The sequence below is a fragment of the Salvelinus namaycush genome, chromosome 5 (assembly GCF_016432855.1).
Source record: "Salvelinus namaycush isolate Seneca chromosome 5, SaNama_1.0, whole genome shotgun sequence".
NCBI classification, from domain to species: Eukaryota; Metazoa; Chordata; class Actinopteri; order Salmoniformes; family Salmonidae; genus Salvelinus; species Salvelinus namaycush.
The window spans coordinates 28,745,001-28,760,604 of NC_052311.1; the positions used below are offsets into that span (position 1 = coordinate 28,745,001).

A 15,604-nucleotide genomic window follows, 5' to 3' on the forward strand; every position below is an offset into this window, starting at 1 on the left:
ACACAAAGTCCGGGGAGGGGCCAGTTGAGTATAGGACTGTATCATCTGCATATACATGGATGAGAAAGGTTCCTACTGCCTGAACTATGTTGTTGATGTAAATTGAGAAGAGCGTGGGGCCTAGGATCAAGCCTTGGGGTACACCCTTGGTGACAGGCAGTGGCTGAGACAGCAGATGTTCTGACTTTTATACACTGCACTCTTGAGAGAGGTAGTTAGCAAACCAGGCCAAAGACCCCTCAGAGACGCCAATACTCCTTAGCCGGCCCACAAGAATGGAATGGTCTACCGTATCAAAAGCTTTGGCTAAGTCAATAAAAATAGCAGCACAACATTGCTTAGAATTAAGGGCAATGGTGACATCATTGAGGACCTTTAAGGTTGCAGTGACACATCCATAACCTGAGCGGAAAACAGCTTGCATACCAGAGAGTATACTATAAATATCAAGAAAGCCAGTCAGTTGATTATTGACAAGTTTTTCCAACACTTTTGATAAACAGGGCAAAATAGAAATAGGCCTATAACAGTTAGGATCAGCTTGATCTCCCCCTTTAAATAAAGGACTAACCATGGCAGCCTACCAAGCAATGGGAACCTCCTCAGAGAGGAGAGACATGTTAAAATGGTCAGGTAGGCTTGGCGATGATATGGGCAGCAACCTTAAGAAGAAAAAGGTCTAAACCATCTGACCCAGATGTTTTTTGGGGGTCAAGTTTGACGTGGTCTCCCCACCATTTATTGTTTCTGCAGTGAGGATTCGCCCTTTTTAGATAATTTATTGTGTAACTTATCTGAAAACAAACGTTCTGCAGTAATAGAGGTATACAAATCCGGGCGCCAAATAAACGGCTCTTCCACCGATGCAATTCGGTTCACCAAAAAGAGCCGATCGTTGGCGAATGACCCACTACTACATACTGATCTTGACGAGAAGTAATTGGCGCGTTCTAGCAGACATCTGCACATTTTCCGTTAGGGAACGCCTCCTCTGTGAAGTGCGCGTGTGCAGTAACTCAAATTCGCCTTTGCAGTCTAAACAACGATATATATTTTTTAGATGAATTGTTTTTCTATTGTAAAGGGGAAAGTCCACCAAACTTAGTCCACTCTGTTCATAACCGATGTTAGTTTTGCGAACATAACTGCATTAAGATCAAATGTTTAATTAATGAGAAAATTTGCAGAATGTCGGCTAAAATCCATCTCTTTCCATCTTCTCCCACTGCCGGCCAATGGGCTTCTTCTCACTACCATATAGTTAGTGGAAACACAAAGCGGATGCTTCATATCCGGTGAAATATCCATATCATTGTTCTATATGTGGCTCGGCCATGGGAGAGGGTAGTTCCCTCTCATTGGCTAGAATGGTCGCACCTGATCTCGCCTCAGTCATTGAGTACATGTATTTCCATTGTTAGAGCGGCCATTCGGCTATCTTGTCAATATAATTGATAATCTTTGCCTGGGTTTTTGTTGCCTTAGGAGGCCTAGTTGTGAAGTTGTGAGGAAACATATCCCAGCTTTGGCCACCTGGGGGCAGGTGCTGCAAAGACCTTCACAAGTCTACGTCACTGGGAATTTCCAGTGGGGAAGTGAAGTTTCTGAACAACTGTACAAGTCGATGTTGCTAGCTAGCACTGTTATATTTCATCCTCGTTAACTGAAGCAAAATTATTAACCTAGAAGTGTTGTATAATATGAACGTTTGACGATAGGATACTGTCAGATTCGGTCAAATCAGTTCACCTAAGCATGGCGCAATAATGTGCAAAACTCGACTCATCTGATGTGGATGTAGGAATCGCATGTGACCTAGGTAAGCTTTGGCTACAATATTTAAATGTAATGATATGAGTAATTATAATAAGTAACCAATTTAAGTTTATTGTTATAACTTTGCTAGCTAGCCAAGTCCACTTCCTCGTTGTCAAATTAGCTAGCTATTTGCATGCTAGCCACAAAAAAAATGAAGTTGAGTAGTTAGCTATCTAACGTTAGTTAGACCAGAGCAAACGGACGGTTGGCTTTGTCTTTGTTTTGTTGTCTTGAAAAATTGACTTAAGAGAGGGTGCTGTTTTCGCTAATATATCTTGACACTTGTGTTTTAGTTAGCTAACTGGTTAGCTTGTTAGATAAGTGGTTTATACACAGCATGCCAATAGAAAATCCAAATGTCACGAGAGGTGTCTAATCAGGGCACATTTGAGATTGGATGAGATGCAGAAAATCACTCAAATCTTTAATTCCGGTAAAACATTTAGCTATGTAATAAAGCATATGTACAGTAAACTACAATTACATTTTATAAGTCATGACTTTTCTCAAGGTATTTATCTTCTCTCAGACGCCATGGCAGAAGAGGAGGCTTACCTGCCTCACCCACAGGTAGGCTAGGTGTTTCATGTCCATGCTATGTCTACACTGGATCTCTGTATTTGTTATATATATACATTGTAGGCTATATCGTTTGTCACAGAGTTTGAAGCAGAAATCTATAGATTTTTTAAAAACTCTTCAGAACAATATAATTATAAAAGTATAGGTTAACATTGTAGCGAAAGATGTACAGTGCCTTCAGACTTTTTACAAAATGTTGTTGTTACCAAGTGGGATTAAAATTGCTTTAATAAAAAAAAAAATGTCAACTATCCTCACAAAATACTCTAATGTCAAAGTGGAATACATTTTTATTTTTTATTAATGGAAAATAATACAATACACCCATCTAGCCTTGGGTTGGTCACCCTTTGCCTCCAGAACAGTCTTAATTCCCTGGGGCATGGATTCTACAACGTGTGGCATTCAGACTTTGCTCAATTGGTATCAAGAGACTAAACGTGTGCCAGGAAAACATTCCCCAAACCATTACACCACCACCACCAGCATGTATCTTTTACACCATGCAGGATGGGGCCACCACAAACAGGCAAATAACAGTGCAGTACAACAGTGGTGTGCAGAACAGCATCTCAGAACGCACAACTCGTCGGTCCTTGTCACGGATGGGCTATTGCAGCAGACAACCACACCGGGTTTCACTCCTGTCAGCTAAAAACAAGAAGAAGCGGCTGCTTACGCCAAATCCTGACACCGCCATCAGCATGACGCAACAGAAGTCGGGATTTGTCGGACCAGGCGATTTTCCACTCCTCAATTGTCCAGTGTTGGTGATTGCGTGCCAAATGGAGCCGCTTTTTCTTGAACGGGGTGGTGTACATAATAAACGGGCACTGAGTGTATCTTGATTATATACAGCCTTATTCTAAAATTGATTAAATTGTTTTTTTCCCTCTCATCAATCGACACAAAAACCCATAATGACAAAGCAAAAACTGTTTTTTTAGAAAAGTGTGCAAATGTATACAAATAAAAAATGATCACATTTACATAAGTATTCAGACCCTTTACTCAGTACTTTGTTGAAGAAACTTTGGCAGCGATTATAGCCTCAAGTCTTGGGTATGACGCTACAAGCTTGACACACCTGTATTTGGAGTTTCAGGTCTCTCCGGAGATGGTCGATCAGGTTCAAGTCCGGGCTCTGGCTGGGCCACTCAAGGACATTGTCCCGAACTTGTCCCGAAGCCTTGTCCCGAAGCCACACCTGCGTTGTCTTGGCTGTGTGCTTAGGTTTGTTGTCCTTTTGGAAAGTGAACGTTCGCCCCCAGTCAGAGGTCCTGGGCGCTCTGGAGCAGGATTTTAGCAAAGATCTCTCTGTACTTTGCTTCGTAAATTTTTCCCAGTCCCTGCTGCTGAAAAACATCCCCACAGCATGATGCTCTTACCAGCATGCTTCACCGTAGGGATGATGCCAGGTTTCCTCCAGACATGATGCTTGGCATTCAGGCCAAAGAGTTCAGTCTTGGTTTCATCAGACCAGAGAATCTTGTTTCTCATGGTCTGAAAGTCCTTTAGGTCCCGTTTGGCAAACTCCACGCGGGCTGTCATGTGCCTTTCACTGAGGAGTCGCTTCCATCTGGCCAGTTTTCCATAAAGGCCTGGTTGGTGGAGTGCTGCAGAGATGGGAGAAACTTCCAGAAGAACAACCATCTCTGGAGCTCTGTCAGAGTGACTATCGGGTCCTTGGTCACCTCTCCCGATTACTCAGTTTGGCCGGGCGGCCAGGTCTAGCAAGAGCCTTGGCGGTTCCAAACTTCTTCCATTTAAGAATGATGGAGCCCACTGTGTTCTTGGGGACCTTCAATGCTGCAGAAATGTTTTGGTACCCTTCCCCAGATCTGTGCCTTGACACAATCCTGTCTCTGAGCTCTACGGACAATTCCTTCGACCTCGTGGCTTGGTTTTTGCTCTGACATGTACTGTCAACTGTGGGACCTTACATAGACAGGTGTGTGCCTTTCCAAATCATGTCCAATCAATTGAATTTACCACCAGTTATAGAAACATCTCAAGGATGATCAATGGAAACAGGATGCACCTGAGCTCAATTTCGAGACATAGCAAAGGGTCTGAATACTTATGCAAATAAGTATTTCTGTTTTTTATTTTTTATAAATTTGCAAAATTTCGACAAACCTTTTTTTCGATTTGTCATGTTGGGGTGTTGCGTGTAGGCTTTTATTTTATCCATTTTAGAATAAGGCTATAACGTAACAACATGTGGAAATAGGGCAGGGGTCTGAATACTTTCCAAATGCACTGTATTCAACCCCCTGAGTCAATACATGTTAGAATCACCTTTGTCAACTAATACAGCAGTGAGTCTTTCTGGGTCTCTAAAATCTTTGCAAACCTGGATTGTACAATATTTGCTCATTATTCTTTAAAAAAATGTCAAGCTCTGTCAAATTGTTGGTCATTGTTAGACAGCCTTTTTCAAGTCTTGCAATAGTTTTCCAAACCGATTTTAAGTCACAACTGTAACTAGGTCACTCAGGAACATTCAATGTTGTCTTGTTAAACAACTCCATTGTATATTTGGCCTTGTTTTAGGTTATTGTCCTGCTGAAAGGTGAATTTGTCTCTGTTGGAAAGCAGACTTAACCAGGTTTTCGTCTAGGATTTTGCATGTGCTTAGCTCCATTCCGTTTATTTTTTATCCTAAACTCCCTAGTCCTTGCTGATGACAAGCGTACCCATAACATGATTCAGCCACCACCATTCTTGAAAACATGAAGAGTTACTCAGTGATGTGTTGTTGGATTTGCCCCAAACATAACGCTTTGGATTCAGGACAAAAAGTTAATTGCTTTGTCACTTTTTTTGTAGTATTACTAAAGTTTAGAGCCTTGTTGCAAACAGGATGCATGTTTTGGAATATTTGTATTCTGTAGAGGCTTCCTTCTTTTCACTCTGTTTTTACCCTTAATACTAACATAAATTACAATGTTGTTCCATCTTCAGTTATCTCCTATCACAGCCATTAAACTCTGTAACGGTTTTAAAGTCACCATTGGCCTGCTGAAATCTCTGAACAGTTTCCTTCCTCTCTGGCAACTGATTTAGGAAGGGCACCTTTATCTTTGTAGTGACTCGGTGTATTGATACACCATCCAAAGTGTAAAGTTAATAACGGCACCATTCTCAAACGAATATTCAATGTCTGCTTTTTTTTTACCCATCTACCAATAGGTGGTGCCCTTCTTTGCAAACAATAGGAAAACCTCAATCAAATGTTTTTGGTCATGTACACATAATTTGCAGATGTTACCGTAGTTGCTGTGAAATGCTTATGTTTCTAGCTCTGACAGTGCAGTCATTACATATAAATATATAGTGTTACGTTCCCCAGCATGAAAACCAATAATGTCGCTCAAACAGAAGGGGGAACTAACAGACCGACAACAAAACCGGTGGGGTTTTAAGAGGGGTTCTGAGAGACACTCATGGGGGTGTCCCACTGAAAGTTGACTAGCAACAACAACTGGAACCTAAAAGACACCCACTAAATTTGCCCAACAAGAGGTAAACAAAATTTAAAACCCACACCACACTTAGACAGTAAGCAAACCGAAAAGGTGGCGCTAAACAAAATCAGGGAAATCAGATAAAGGATTGTTTATCTAGCAATCAAAATAGGGAGAGCCAACTAAATGTGTTTAACCCTCCACATCTCTCAAGAGCACTGGGCCAGCACAGGTGAAACACCTTCCCACTAATGAGATTGCAACCACCACAGGTGTAACACATACTGACTAATGAGTTGACTCCAATCGGTGCGCCTTATGTGCTAATGAGCTATACTCGCTAAAGTCCAAACTCAAAACATAAATGGAAAAACCAAAGCCTGTAACAATATGTGAACTCAGCAAACAAAGAAACGTCTCTTTTTCAGGACCCTGTCTTTCAAATATAATTAGTAAAAATCCAAATAACTTCACAGATCTTCATTGTAAAGGGTTTAAACACTGTTTCCCATGCTTGTTCAGTGAACCATAAATAATTAATGAACATGCATCTGTGGAACGGTCGTTAAGACACTAACAGCTTACAGACGGTAGGCAATTAAGGTCACAGTTATGAAAACTTAGGACACTAAAGAGGCCTTTCTACGGACTCTGAAAAACACCAAAAGAAAGATGCCGAGGGTCCCTGCTTATCTGCATGAACGTGCCTTAGGCATGCTGCAAGGAGGCATGAGGACTGCAGATGTGGCCAGGGCAATAAATTGCAATGTCCGTACTGTGAGACGCCTAAGACAGCGCTACAGGGAGACAGGATGGACAGCTGATCATCCTCGCAGTGGCAGACCACGTGTAACAACACGTGCACAGGATCGGTGCATCCGAACATCACACCTGCGAGACAGGTAAAGGATGGCAACAACAACTGCCTGAGTTACACCAGGAACGCACAATCCCTCCATCAGTGCTCAGACTGTCCGCAATAGTCTGAGAGAGGCTGAACTGGGGGCTTGTAGTCCTGCTGTAAGGCAGGTCCTCACCAGACATCACCGGCAACATTGTCGCCTATGGGCACAAACCCACCGTCACTGGACCAGACAGGACTGGCAAAAAGTGCTCTTCACTGACGAGTCACAGTTTTGTCTCACCAGGGGTGATTGTCGGAGTCGCGTTTATCATTGAAGGAATGAGTGTTACACCGAGGCCTGTACTCTGGAGCGGGATCGATTTGGAGGTGGAGGTGTCGTCATGGTCTGGGGCAGTGTGTCAGCATCATCGGACTGAGCTTGTTGTCATTGCAGGCAATCTCCACGGTGTTTGTTACAGGGAACTCATCCTCCTCCCTCATGTGGTACCCTTCCTGCAGGCTCATCCTGACATGATCCTCCAGCATGCCAATGACACCAGCCATACTGCTCGTTCTGTGTGTGATTTCCTGCAAGACAGGAATGTCAGTGTTCTACCATGGCCAGCGAAGAGCCCGGATCTCAATCCCATTGAGCACGTCTGGGACCTGTTGGATCAGAGGGTGAGGGCTAGGGCCATTCCCCCCAGAAATGTCCGGGAACTTGCAGGTGCCTTGGTGGAAGAGTGGGGTAACATCTCACAGCAAGAACTGGCGAATCTGGTGCAGTCCATGAGGATGAGCTGCACTGTAGTACTTAATGCAGCTGGTGGCCACACCAGATACTGACTGTTACTTTTGATTTCGACCCCCCCTTTGTTCAGGGTCACATTATTCCATTTCTGTTAGTCACATGTCTGTGGAACTTGTTCAGTTTGTTTCAGTTGTTGAATCTTGTTATGTTCATACAAATATTTACACATGTTAAGTTTGCTGAAAATAAACGCAGTTGACAGTGAGAGGACGTTTCTTTTTTTGCTGAGTTTATATGATGTTTATAGACATTCTGCACAGTATATGATTAGAAAAGGTGTGTACACAGTATATACATATGAAGTGAGTTAAACATTATTAATGTGACCAGTGTTCAGTTACTCTTTGTGGTTGAATATGTACTTGAAATTCACTGCTCATGTATACATGTTTTAATTTACCTTTATTTTACTAGGCAAGTCAGTTAAGAACAAATTTGTATTTACAATGACGGCCTACCAAAAGGCCTCCTGTGGGGACACGGGCTATACATTTTTTAAAATATATATATATATATTGGACAAAACACACATCACGACAAGAGAGACAACACTACATAAAGAGAGACCTAACTTGGGGACCTTACAGAGAATTGTATGTGTGGGGTACAGAGATGGGGTAGTCATTTTAAAAATCATATTAAACATAATTATTGCACACAGTGAGCCCATGCAACTTATTATGTGACTTGTTAAGCACATTTTTATTCCTGAACTTATTTAGGCATGCCATAACAAAAGGGTTGAATACTTATTGACTCAAGACATTTCAGCATTTAATTTTTTATTAATTTGTAAACATTTCTAAAAACATAATTTCACTTTGACGTTATGGGGTATTGTGTGTAGATCAGTGACACAATCTAAATTTAATACATTTTAAATTCAGGTTGTAACACAGCAACATTTTCAAAAAGTTGAGGAGTGTGAATTCTTTCTGAATCTTGAGCTGACAGGTTTGCCTGTGTCTCTTTCATAGTCGTACCCCTACATTTGTCAGTGAAATTAGATTTAAATAACCGTGTCCTCTCTTGTTTTCTTTTCTTGTAGTACTATGACATAGAGCCAATATGGGATCCTCTGAATTTCCCTCCCATGTCACTCACCAACTCACTCCGGACAGGTAAGAAGTCATGACTTCATGGCAGAGCATAATCTTTTTTATCTGACCTATAAACCCCTTTTGAATAAACCACTTTATAACTTGGGTCAAATGTTTCAGGTAGTCTACCACAAGCTTCCCACAATAAGTTGGAAGTCAGGTTTGTAGGACTCCTTGCTCTCACACACTTTTTCAGTACTGCCCACACATTTTCTATAGGATTGAGGTCAGGGCTTTGTTATGGCCACTCCAATATTTTGACTTTGTTGTCCTTAAGCCATTTTGCGACAACTTTGGAAGTATGCTTGGGGTCATTGTCCATCTGGAAGACCCATTTGCGACCAAGCTTTAACTTCCTGACCGATGTCTTGAGATGTTGCTTCAATATATCCACATAGTTTTCCTTCCTATTGAAGCCATCTATTTCGTGAAGTGCACCAGTCCCTCCTGCAGCAACGCACCCCCACAACATGATGCAGCCACCCCCGTGCTTCACGGTTCATGGTGTTCTTCGACTTGCAAGCCTCCACCTTTTTCCTCCAAACATAATGATTGTCATTATGGCCAAACAGTTCTATTTTTGTTAAACCTCTCTGGGATATGTGGGACGGTAGCATCCCACTTGGCCAAAAGCCAGAAAAAATGTAGCGTGCCAAATTCAAATATATTACTATAAAAATCTATCTTTCATGAAATCACACATGAAAGACACCAAATTAAAGCTACACATGTTGTGAATCCAGCCAACGTGTCTGATTTCAAAAAGGATTTACGGGGAAAGCACACCAAATAATTATGTTAGCTCAGTACATAGCCACAGAAAAACACAGGCATTTTCCCAGCAAAAGATAGTAGTCACAAAAAGCAGAAATAGAGATAAAATTAATCACTAACCTTTGATCTTCATCAGATGACACTCATAGGACATCATGTTACACAATACATTTATGTTTTGTTCGATAATGTGCATATTTATATCCACAAATCTCGGTTTACATTGGCGCCATGTTCAGAAATGCCACCGCTGTCAGATTTAAAAAATAAATAAAATAAAATAAAAAAAAAATACGTAAAAAGCACACCATGCAAAAATCTGAGACGGCGCTCAGATTTAACAACATTTCTCCGCTATATTGGAGTCAACAGAAATACGAAATTACATCATAAATATTCCCTTACCTTTGATCATCTTTATCAGAATGCACTCCAAGGAATCCTAGTTCCACAATAAATCGTTATTTTGTTCGATAATGTCCATTACTTATGTCCAAGTAGCTACTTTTGCTAGCATGTGTAGTACACGTGTCCAAACGCTCGCGCAGATGCAGGCAAACGTCGGACAAAAACTTTATAGTTTTATATTACAAGTCGAATAAACTGGTCAAAGTAAGTAGAGAATCAATCTTCAGGATGTTGTTATCATATATATCCAATAACGTTCCAACCGGAGCATTCCTTCATGTCTGTAGAAGTTATGGAACGCAAGGCGATATCATGAGGAAAGCGCGTGACCAGGAACTGGCAATCTGCCAGACCACTGACTCATTCCCCTCTCATCCAGCCCCACAACACAGTATAAACTTCATTCAATGTTCTACCGACTGTTGACATCTAGTGGAAGGCGTAGGAAATGCAAACAGATCCATATATTACAGGGAATTGAATAGGCGATGAGTTTAACATCGACCAGCCTCAGAATTCTCACTTCCTGTTTGGATTTTTTCTCAGGTTTTTGCCTGCCATATGAGTTCTGTTATACTCACAGACATCATTCAAACAGTTTTAGAAACTTCAGAGTGTTTTCTATCCAATAGTAATAATAATATGCATATATTAGCATCTGGGACAGAGTAGGTGGCAGTTCACTATGGGCATGCAATTCATCCAAAAGTGAAAATGCTGCCCCCTATATCAAAGAAGTTAATCAGACCAGAGGACATTTCTCCAAAAAGTATGATCTTTGTCCCCGTGTGCAGTTGCAAACCGTAGTCTTGTCTTTTTTATGGTGGTTTTGGAGCAGTGGCTTCTTCCTTGCTGAGCGGCCTTTCAGGTTATGTCGATATAGGACTTGTTTTACTGTGGATATAGATACTTTTGTACCTGTTTCCCCCAGCATCTTCACAAGGTCCTTTGCTGTTGTTCTGTGATTGATTTGCACTTTTCGCACCAAAGTACGGAGACTCTAGGAGACAGACCTCGTCTCCTTCCTGAGAGGTATGACGGTTGCGTGGTCCCATGGTGTTTATACTTGTGTACAATTGTTTGACAGATGAACGTGGTACCTTCAGGCTTTTGGAAATTTCTCCCAAGGATGAACCAGACTTGTGGAGGTCTTCAATTTTCTTTCTGAGGTCTTGGCTGATTTCTTTAGATTTTCCCATGATGTCAAGAAAAGAGGCCCTGGGTTTGAAGATAGGCCTTGACATACATCCACAGGTACACCTCCAATTGACTCAAATTATGTCAATTAGCCTATCAGAAGCTTCTAAAGCCATGACATCATTTTCTGGAATTTTCCAAGCTGTTTAAAAGGCACAGTCAACTTAGTGTATGTAAACTTCTAACCAACTGGAATTGTGATGCAGTGAGTTATAAGTGAAATAATCTGTCTGTAAACAATTGTTAGAAAAATTACTTGTGTCATGCACAAAGTAGATGTCATAACCGACTAGCCAAAACTATAGTTTGTTAACAAGAAATTTGTGGAGTGGTTGAAAAACGAGTTTTAATGACTCCAACCTAAATCTATGTAAACTTCCGACTTCCGATTTAATTGGCATCGGCTTTTTTTGGCCCTCCAATAATCGGTATCGGCGTTGAAAAGTCATAATCGGTCGACCTCTAGTGTATATTGTGCATTCGTAAAGTATTCAGACCCCTTATACTTTTCCCACATTTTGTTATGTTATAGCCTTATTCTAAAATGAATAATAAATAAAAAGTATTGTCAATCTACACACAATACCCCATAATGACGAAGCAAAAACAGGTTTGATCGTGTTCAAGTCACTCAAGGAACTTCAGAGACTTGTCCTGAAGGCACTCCTGCGTTGTCTTGGCTGTGTGCTTAGTGTCGTTGTCCTGTTGGAAGGTGAACCTTCGCTCTCTGGAGCAGGTTTTCATCAAGGCTCTCTCTGTACTTTGCTCCGTTCATCTTTCCCTCGATCTTGACTAGTCTTTCAGTCCCTGCCGCTGAAAAACATCCCCACAGCAGGCTTCCATCTGACCACTCTACCATAAAGGCCTGATTATTGGAGTGCTGCAGAGATGGTTGTCCTTCTAGAAGGTTCTCCCATCTCCACAGAGGAACTTTAGAGCTCTGTCAGAGTGCTCATCGGGTTCTTGGTCACCTCCCTGACCAAGACCCTTCTCTCACGATTGCTCAGTTTGGCCAGGCGGCCAGCTCTAGAAAGTGTCTTGGTGGTTCCAAACTTCTGCCATTTAAGAATTATGGAGGCCACTGTGTTCCTGGGGACCTTCAATGCTGCAGAAATGTTTTGGTACCCACAATCCTGTCTCGGAGCTCTACGGACAATTTCTTTGACCTCATGGCTTGGTTTTTGCTCTGACATGTTCTGTCAACTGTGGGACCTTATATAGACAGGTGTGTGCCTTTCCAAATCATGTCCAATCAATTGAATTTACCACAGGTGGACTCCAATCAAGTTGTAGAAACATCTCAAGGATGATCAATGAAACAGGATGCACCTGAGCTCAATTTTGAGTCTCATAACAAAGGGTCTGAATACTTATGTAAATATGATATTTCAGTTTTATTTTAATTTTTTATACATTGGCAAACATTTCTAAAAACCTGTTTTTGCTTTTTCATCATGGGGTATTGTGTGTAGATTGATGGAGGGGACTATTCAATACATTTTAGAATAAGGCTGTAACGTAACAAAATGTGGAAAAAGTGAACGGGTCTGAATAGTTTCCAAATGCACTGTAGGTATTTTTTCCAAAATAGAGATTAAATGGGTCTCTCCAAAGATGTAATTTCGTGAATGCCAGTGGTAGCCTAAAACTGGAGCGCTTACTTTTATTGTCAAGAGTAAGCTCTTCCTCGCCACCTCTCTTCTTTTCATGAAAAGGTCGTTTTTTTAAACTCAGTTTTATGTCATGATATTATTGCAGAGTTACAATGTAGACATAAGCCTACTTCTCCTTCTGTAACTTTCACTTCTCCATTGTTCTCAAGTGGGCTGTTTTAAAACCAAGGTTTAAGCGAGACTAGTGGTTGTTTAGGCAAGAGTAATGGTTGTGGGAATGGGAATAATGGGGGATACCCATCTCTTTACCAACAAATGGCATATTCAAGAGCAGTCTAGATGAATGGACATACCCCAAAATCTCTTATATTGATGCTCATTACTTCATTAATCTTACAAGTATGGATACAGCCATCCTGTGAGGGCTCTGCTCCATTTTTAGAGCTGAAGGAAATTGTCGAATTTCAATGTCCGGATGAAGGTTGTCTGTTCTATAGAGAGCTGAAGCCGAGTATAATTTGGCTGATATGGTGCTTGATTGAAGTTACATCGGTGGGAGGATGTGGCTTAGGCAGCGGGCTCTGCATTAGGCAGGAAGAGGAAGAGGCTGGCTCAGCAAACAATTGTTTGAGGAGCAAGATGAGACAACTATCACAAGGGGTTTTGTCATATTTAGTAAAAGACTCAAAACCATTGTTTTGTTGATATGGTCATAACTTTGTTAGTTTTGTTTATCTGATTCAAAATACGTCCTCTACTACAGCACCTGAGCTCAATTAAAGATGTTTGTTAAGAGGAGGGATGGCCCTAGAGAGCTACTGGTTGTTCAGGGTTTTGTTCCAGCCTTGCTCTAACACCTGCTTTCGCTAATCAATGTCCTCATTGGCCGCTTATTAGTTAGTAGAATCAGGTGTGTTCGAGCAGAGCTGGAGCAAAAGCCTTCACAGCCAATACAGTAGGAGGAGGGTCAGCCAGTCCTGCTGTAAAACTAACGTAAACCATTGTTTATTTGTTCTTAATTACAGCAGATGGACCCTACCTCCAAATCATTGAACAGCCTAAACAGGTAACCCTTGTCTTCAGTGTGCTCCTTCTCTCAGTTACAGCATAGGCTATGTAAACAAGGTACACTCAAAATGAAAATGTTAACAAATTTCAAAGTGATATTACAAAAGGTTTATTTGACTACTATTGATGTCTGTTCCAGCGGGGCTTCAGGTTCCGTTATGGCTGTGAGGGGCCCTCTCACGGTGGGCTCCCAGGGGCCTCCAGCGAGAAGAACAGGAAGTCATATCCCCAGGTCAAGGTAAGTCCCACCCATAGAGAATGATAGAGGCCTCTAGTGATCAAAAGGCTGTATTAGCATGGGCAGCGCCATTGAGGGTAGAGGTCTTCTCGGGTCCAGAATGTTGGACCCATTTCGAAATGGACTAGGGACTTTCCCACTTAGACCCAATATGCATAAATCATTTTTTAAATATAGAGACCCGTTTCGAACGATCCCGAAGACAGCTAGATCCCATCTGTATAGACCTGGTCGGCTGCAGACCCGATCCGAGTGAGGGAAGAAGCAGAAAAGTAATTTAAGCTGCCTTATTAACCGGCGCTGATAAAGCGCGAGTGTGAGCGAGTGACAAGTTGAGTAGGAAGAGACAGCAACCAACCAAGCTGACGCGCGCTATAGTAGACTAATAGCTACATAGCTAGGTTATTTATCATTCAATATGATTACGTAGTACCAGTCTTGACTGCATCAAACCGGGAGAAGCTAGTTAAGCTAGCTAATGTTAGCTAGCTAGCTAGGCTAATTGAGGCTGCATGCGCTTTCTCATCCTACAGTTAATAATAACAACTCCATTCAGAAAATTAAGTAGCAGCCTACACGTTGGCTCTTGGTCGTTGTAGCCTATCCGCCTCCTTTAACTTTTAATTGTCATTTTAATTCCATCTTCCCTTGATTAGATATCTCCTAACTTTTGCCACAGTGCGAGGCTCTATGACTGTAGCCTATTGCCGCTTTGTTGACTTAAGATTGTCAAACAACAAGCCACACTTTCCACTCTCGTGAAAAGCAAGAGCAGCAGCATAAAGGATCAAATGTCTCTCTCTCTACTGCAGCAGTCGTGTTTGGATCTGTACGGGCCCTTCCGGACAAGTCATTTAAAATTATACATACCCAAGACATATCAGATCCGACCCAGACCTGTGACATTATTTTGAGTTATTGTTCGGGTACAGGTGGATCCGTGAAGACCTCTAATTGAGGGCTTCCACCATTTTAATGTAGTCAACTGGGTGGGACCTGGGTGGGAGTCATGTACGAATGGGTCATCATGAGGGATCAGCCAATCGTGAAGAAGAAAATTGACTACTCTGCCCATGCTGTCACAGATGGTATAATGGCATAGATACAAAGATGAGTCCTTTATGTATCTCTATGGTCCCACCAACATGTCCTTCCTGATGTTCTTTTTTTCCTTCCTTTCTTCAGTCACACCTTCTGTCCTTCATTCTGTCTTTCCATCCATCCTTCCTTCCTTTGTTCTTTCCCTCCCCTCCTTTACTTTCTTTTTTTCTTTCCCTCCTTGAGGCCTGCTGTCCGTCCTTTTCTCCTTTCTTCTTTTGATCTTTCAACTAAACAAGCGGAAGTAGGAATTCCCCATGAGATTCCTAGGAATTTTGTGTTCACGTGTTTGAGGTGTAATAATTATTTTCATGTGTGAATGAAAACTTTTTGATCCGCCTGTATTTCAAGCTAACATTTAAATGTCCATCCTGACAGAAATCTGTTCATACAAATAACACCATTTTGCCCCTCACAAAAACACACACAGCACAAATACAATGTATCTTTAGGCAATTTGAACTATGTTCAGACTGTACTCTGGGAAATCCCCTCTTGTTGTGCCTCCAAATATTTCCCTCAAGCAGTAAGAGTAGGTATTGTCTGTTGGTGATGAGTCACTTACTCCAACCTTTCATCTTCT

General features: G+C 41.6%; 1 protein-coding gene across 4 annotated transcripts in view; it reads left to right on the forward strand.

Moving 5' to 3' along the window:
• Positions 1 to 1,578: 1,578 nt before the first annotated feature.
• The window catches only part of LOC120048158 (nuclear factor NF-kappa-B p105 subunit-like), a 32,603-nt gene continuing 18,577 nt past the window's right edge, over positions 1,579 to 15,604 (forward strand). For 2 of the 4 annotated variants that reach the window (XM_038993903.1, XM_038993906.1), the window contains exons 1-5: positions 1,579 to 1,819; positions 2,348 to 2,388; positions 8,574 to 8,646; positions 13,643 to 13,683; positions 13,825 to 13,923. In XM_038993903.1, coding sequence (XP_038849831.1) covers positions 2,353 to 2,388; positions 8,574 to 8,646; positions 13,643 to 13,683; positions 13,825 to 13,923 — 249 coding nt within the window. In that variant the 5' untranslated portion in view covers positions 1,579 to 1,819; positions 2,348 to 2,352. Of the gene's footprint in view, positions 1,820 to 2,329; positions 2,389 to 8,573; positions 8,647 to 13,642; positions 13,684 to 13,824; positions 13,924 to 15,604 lie in introns of all 4 variants that reach the window. The other 2 variants (XM_038993904.1, XM_038993905.1) reach the window with 2 other exon arrangements.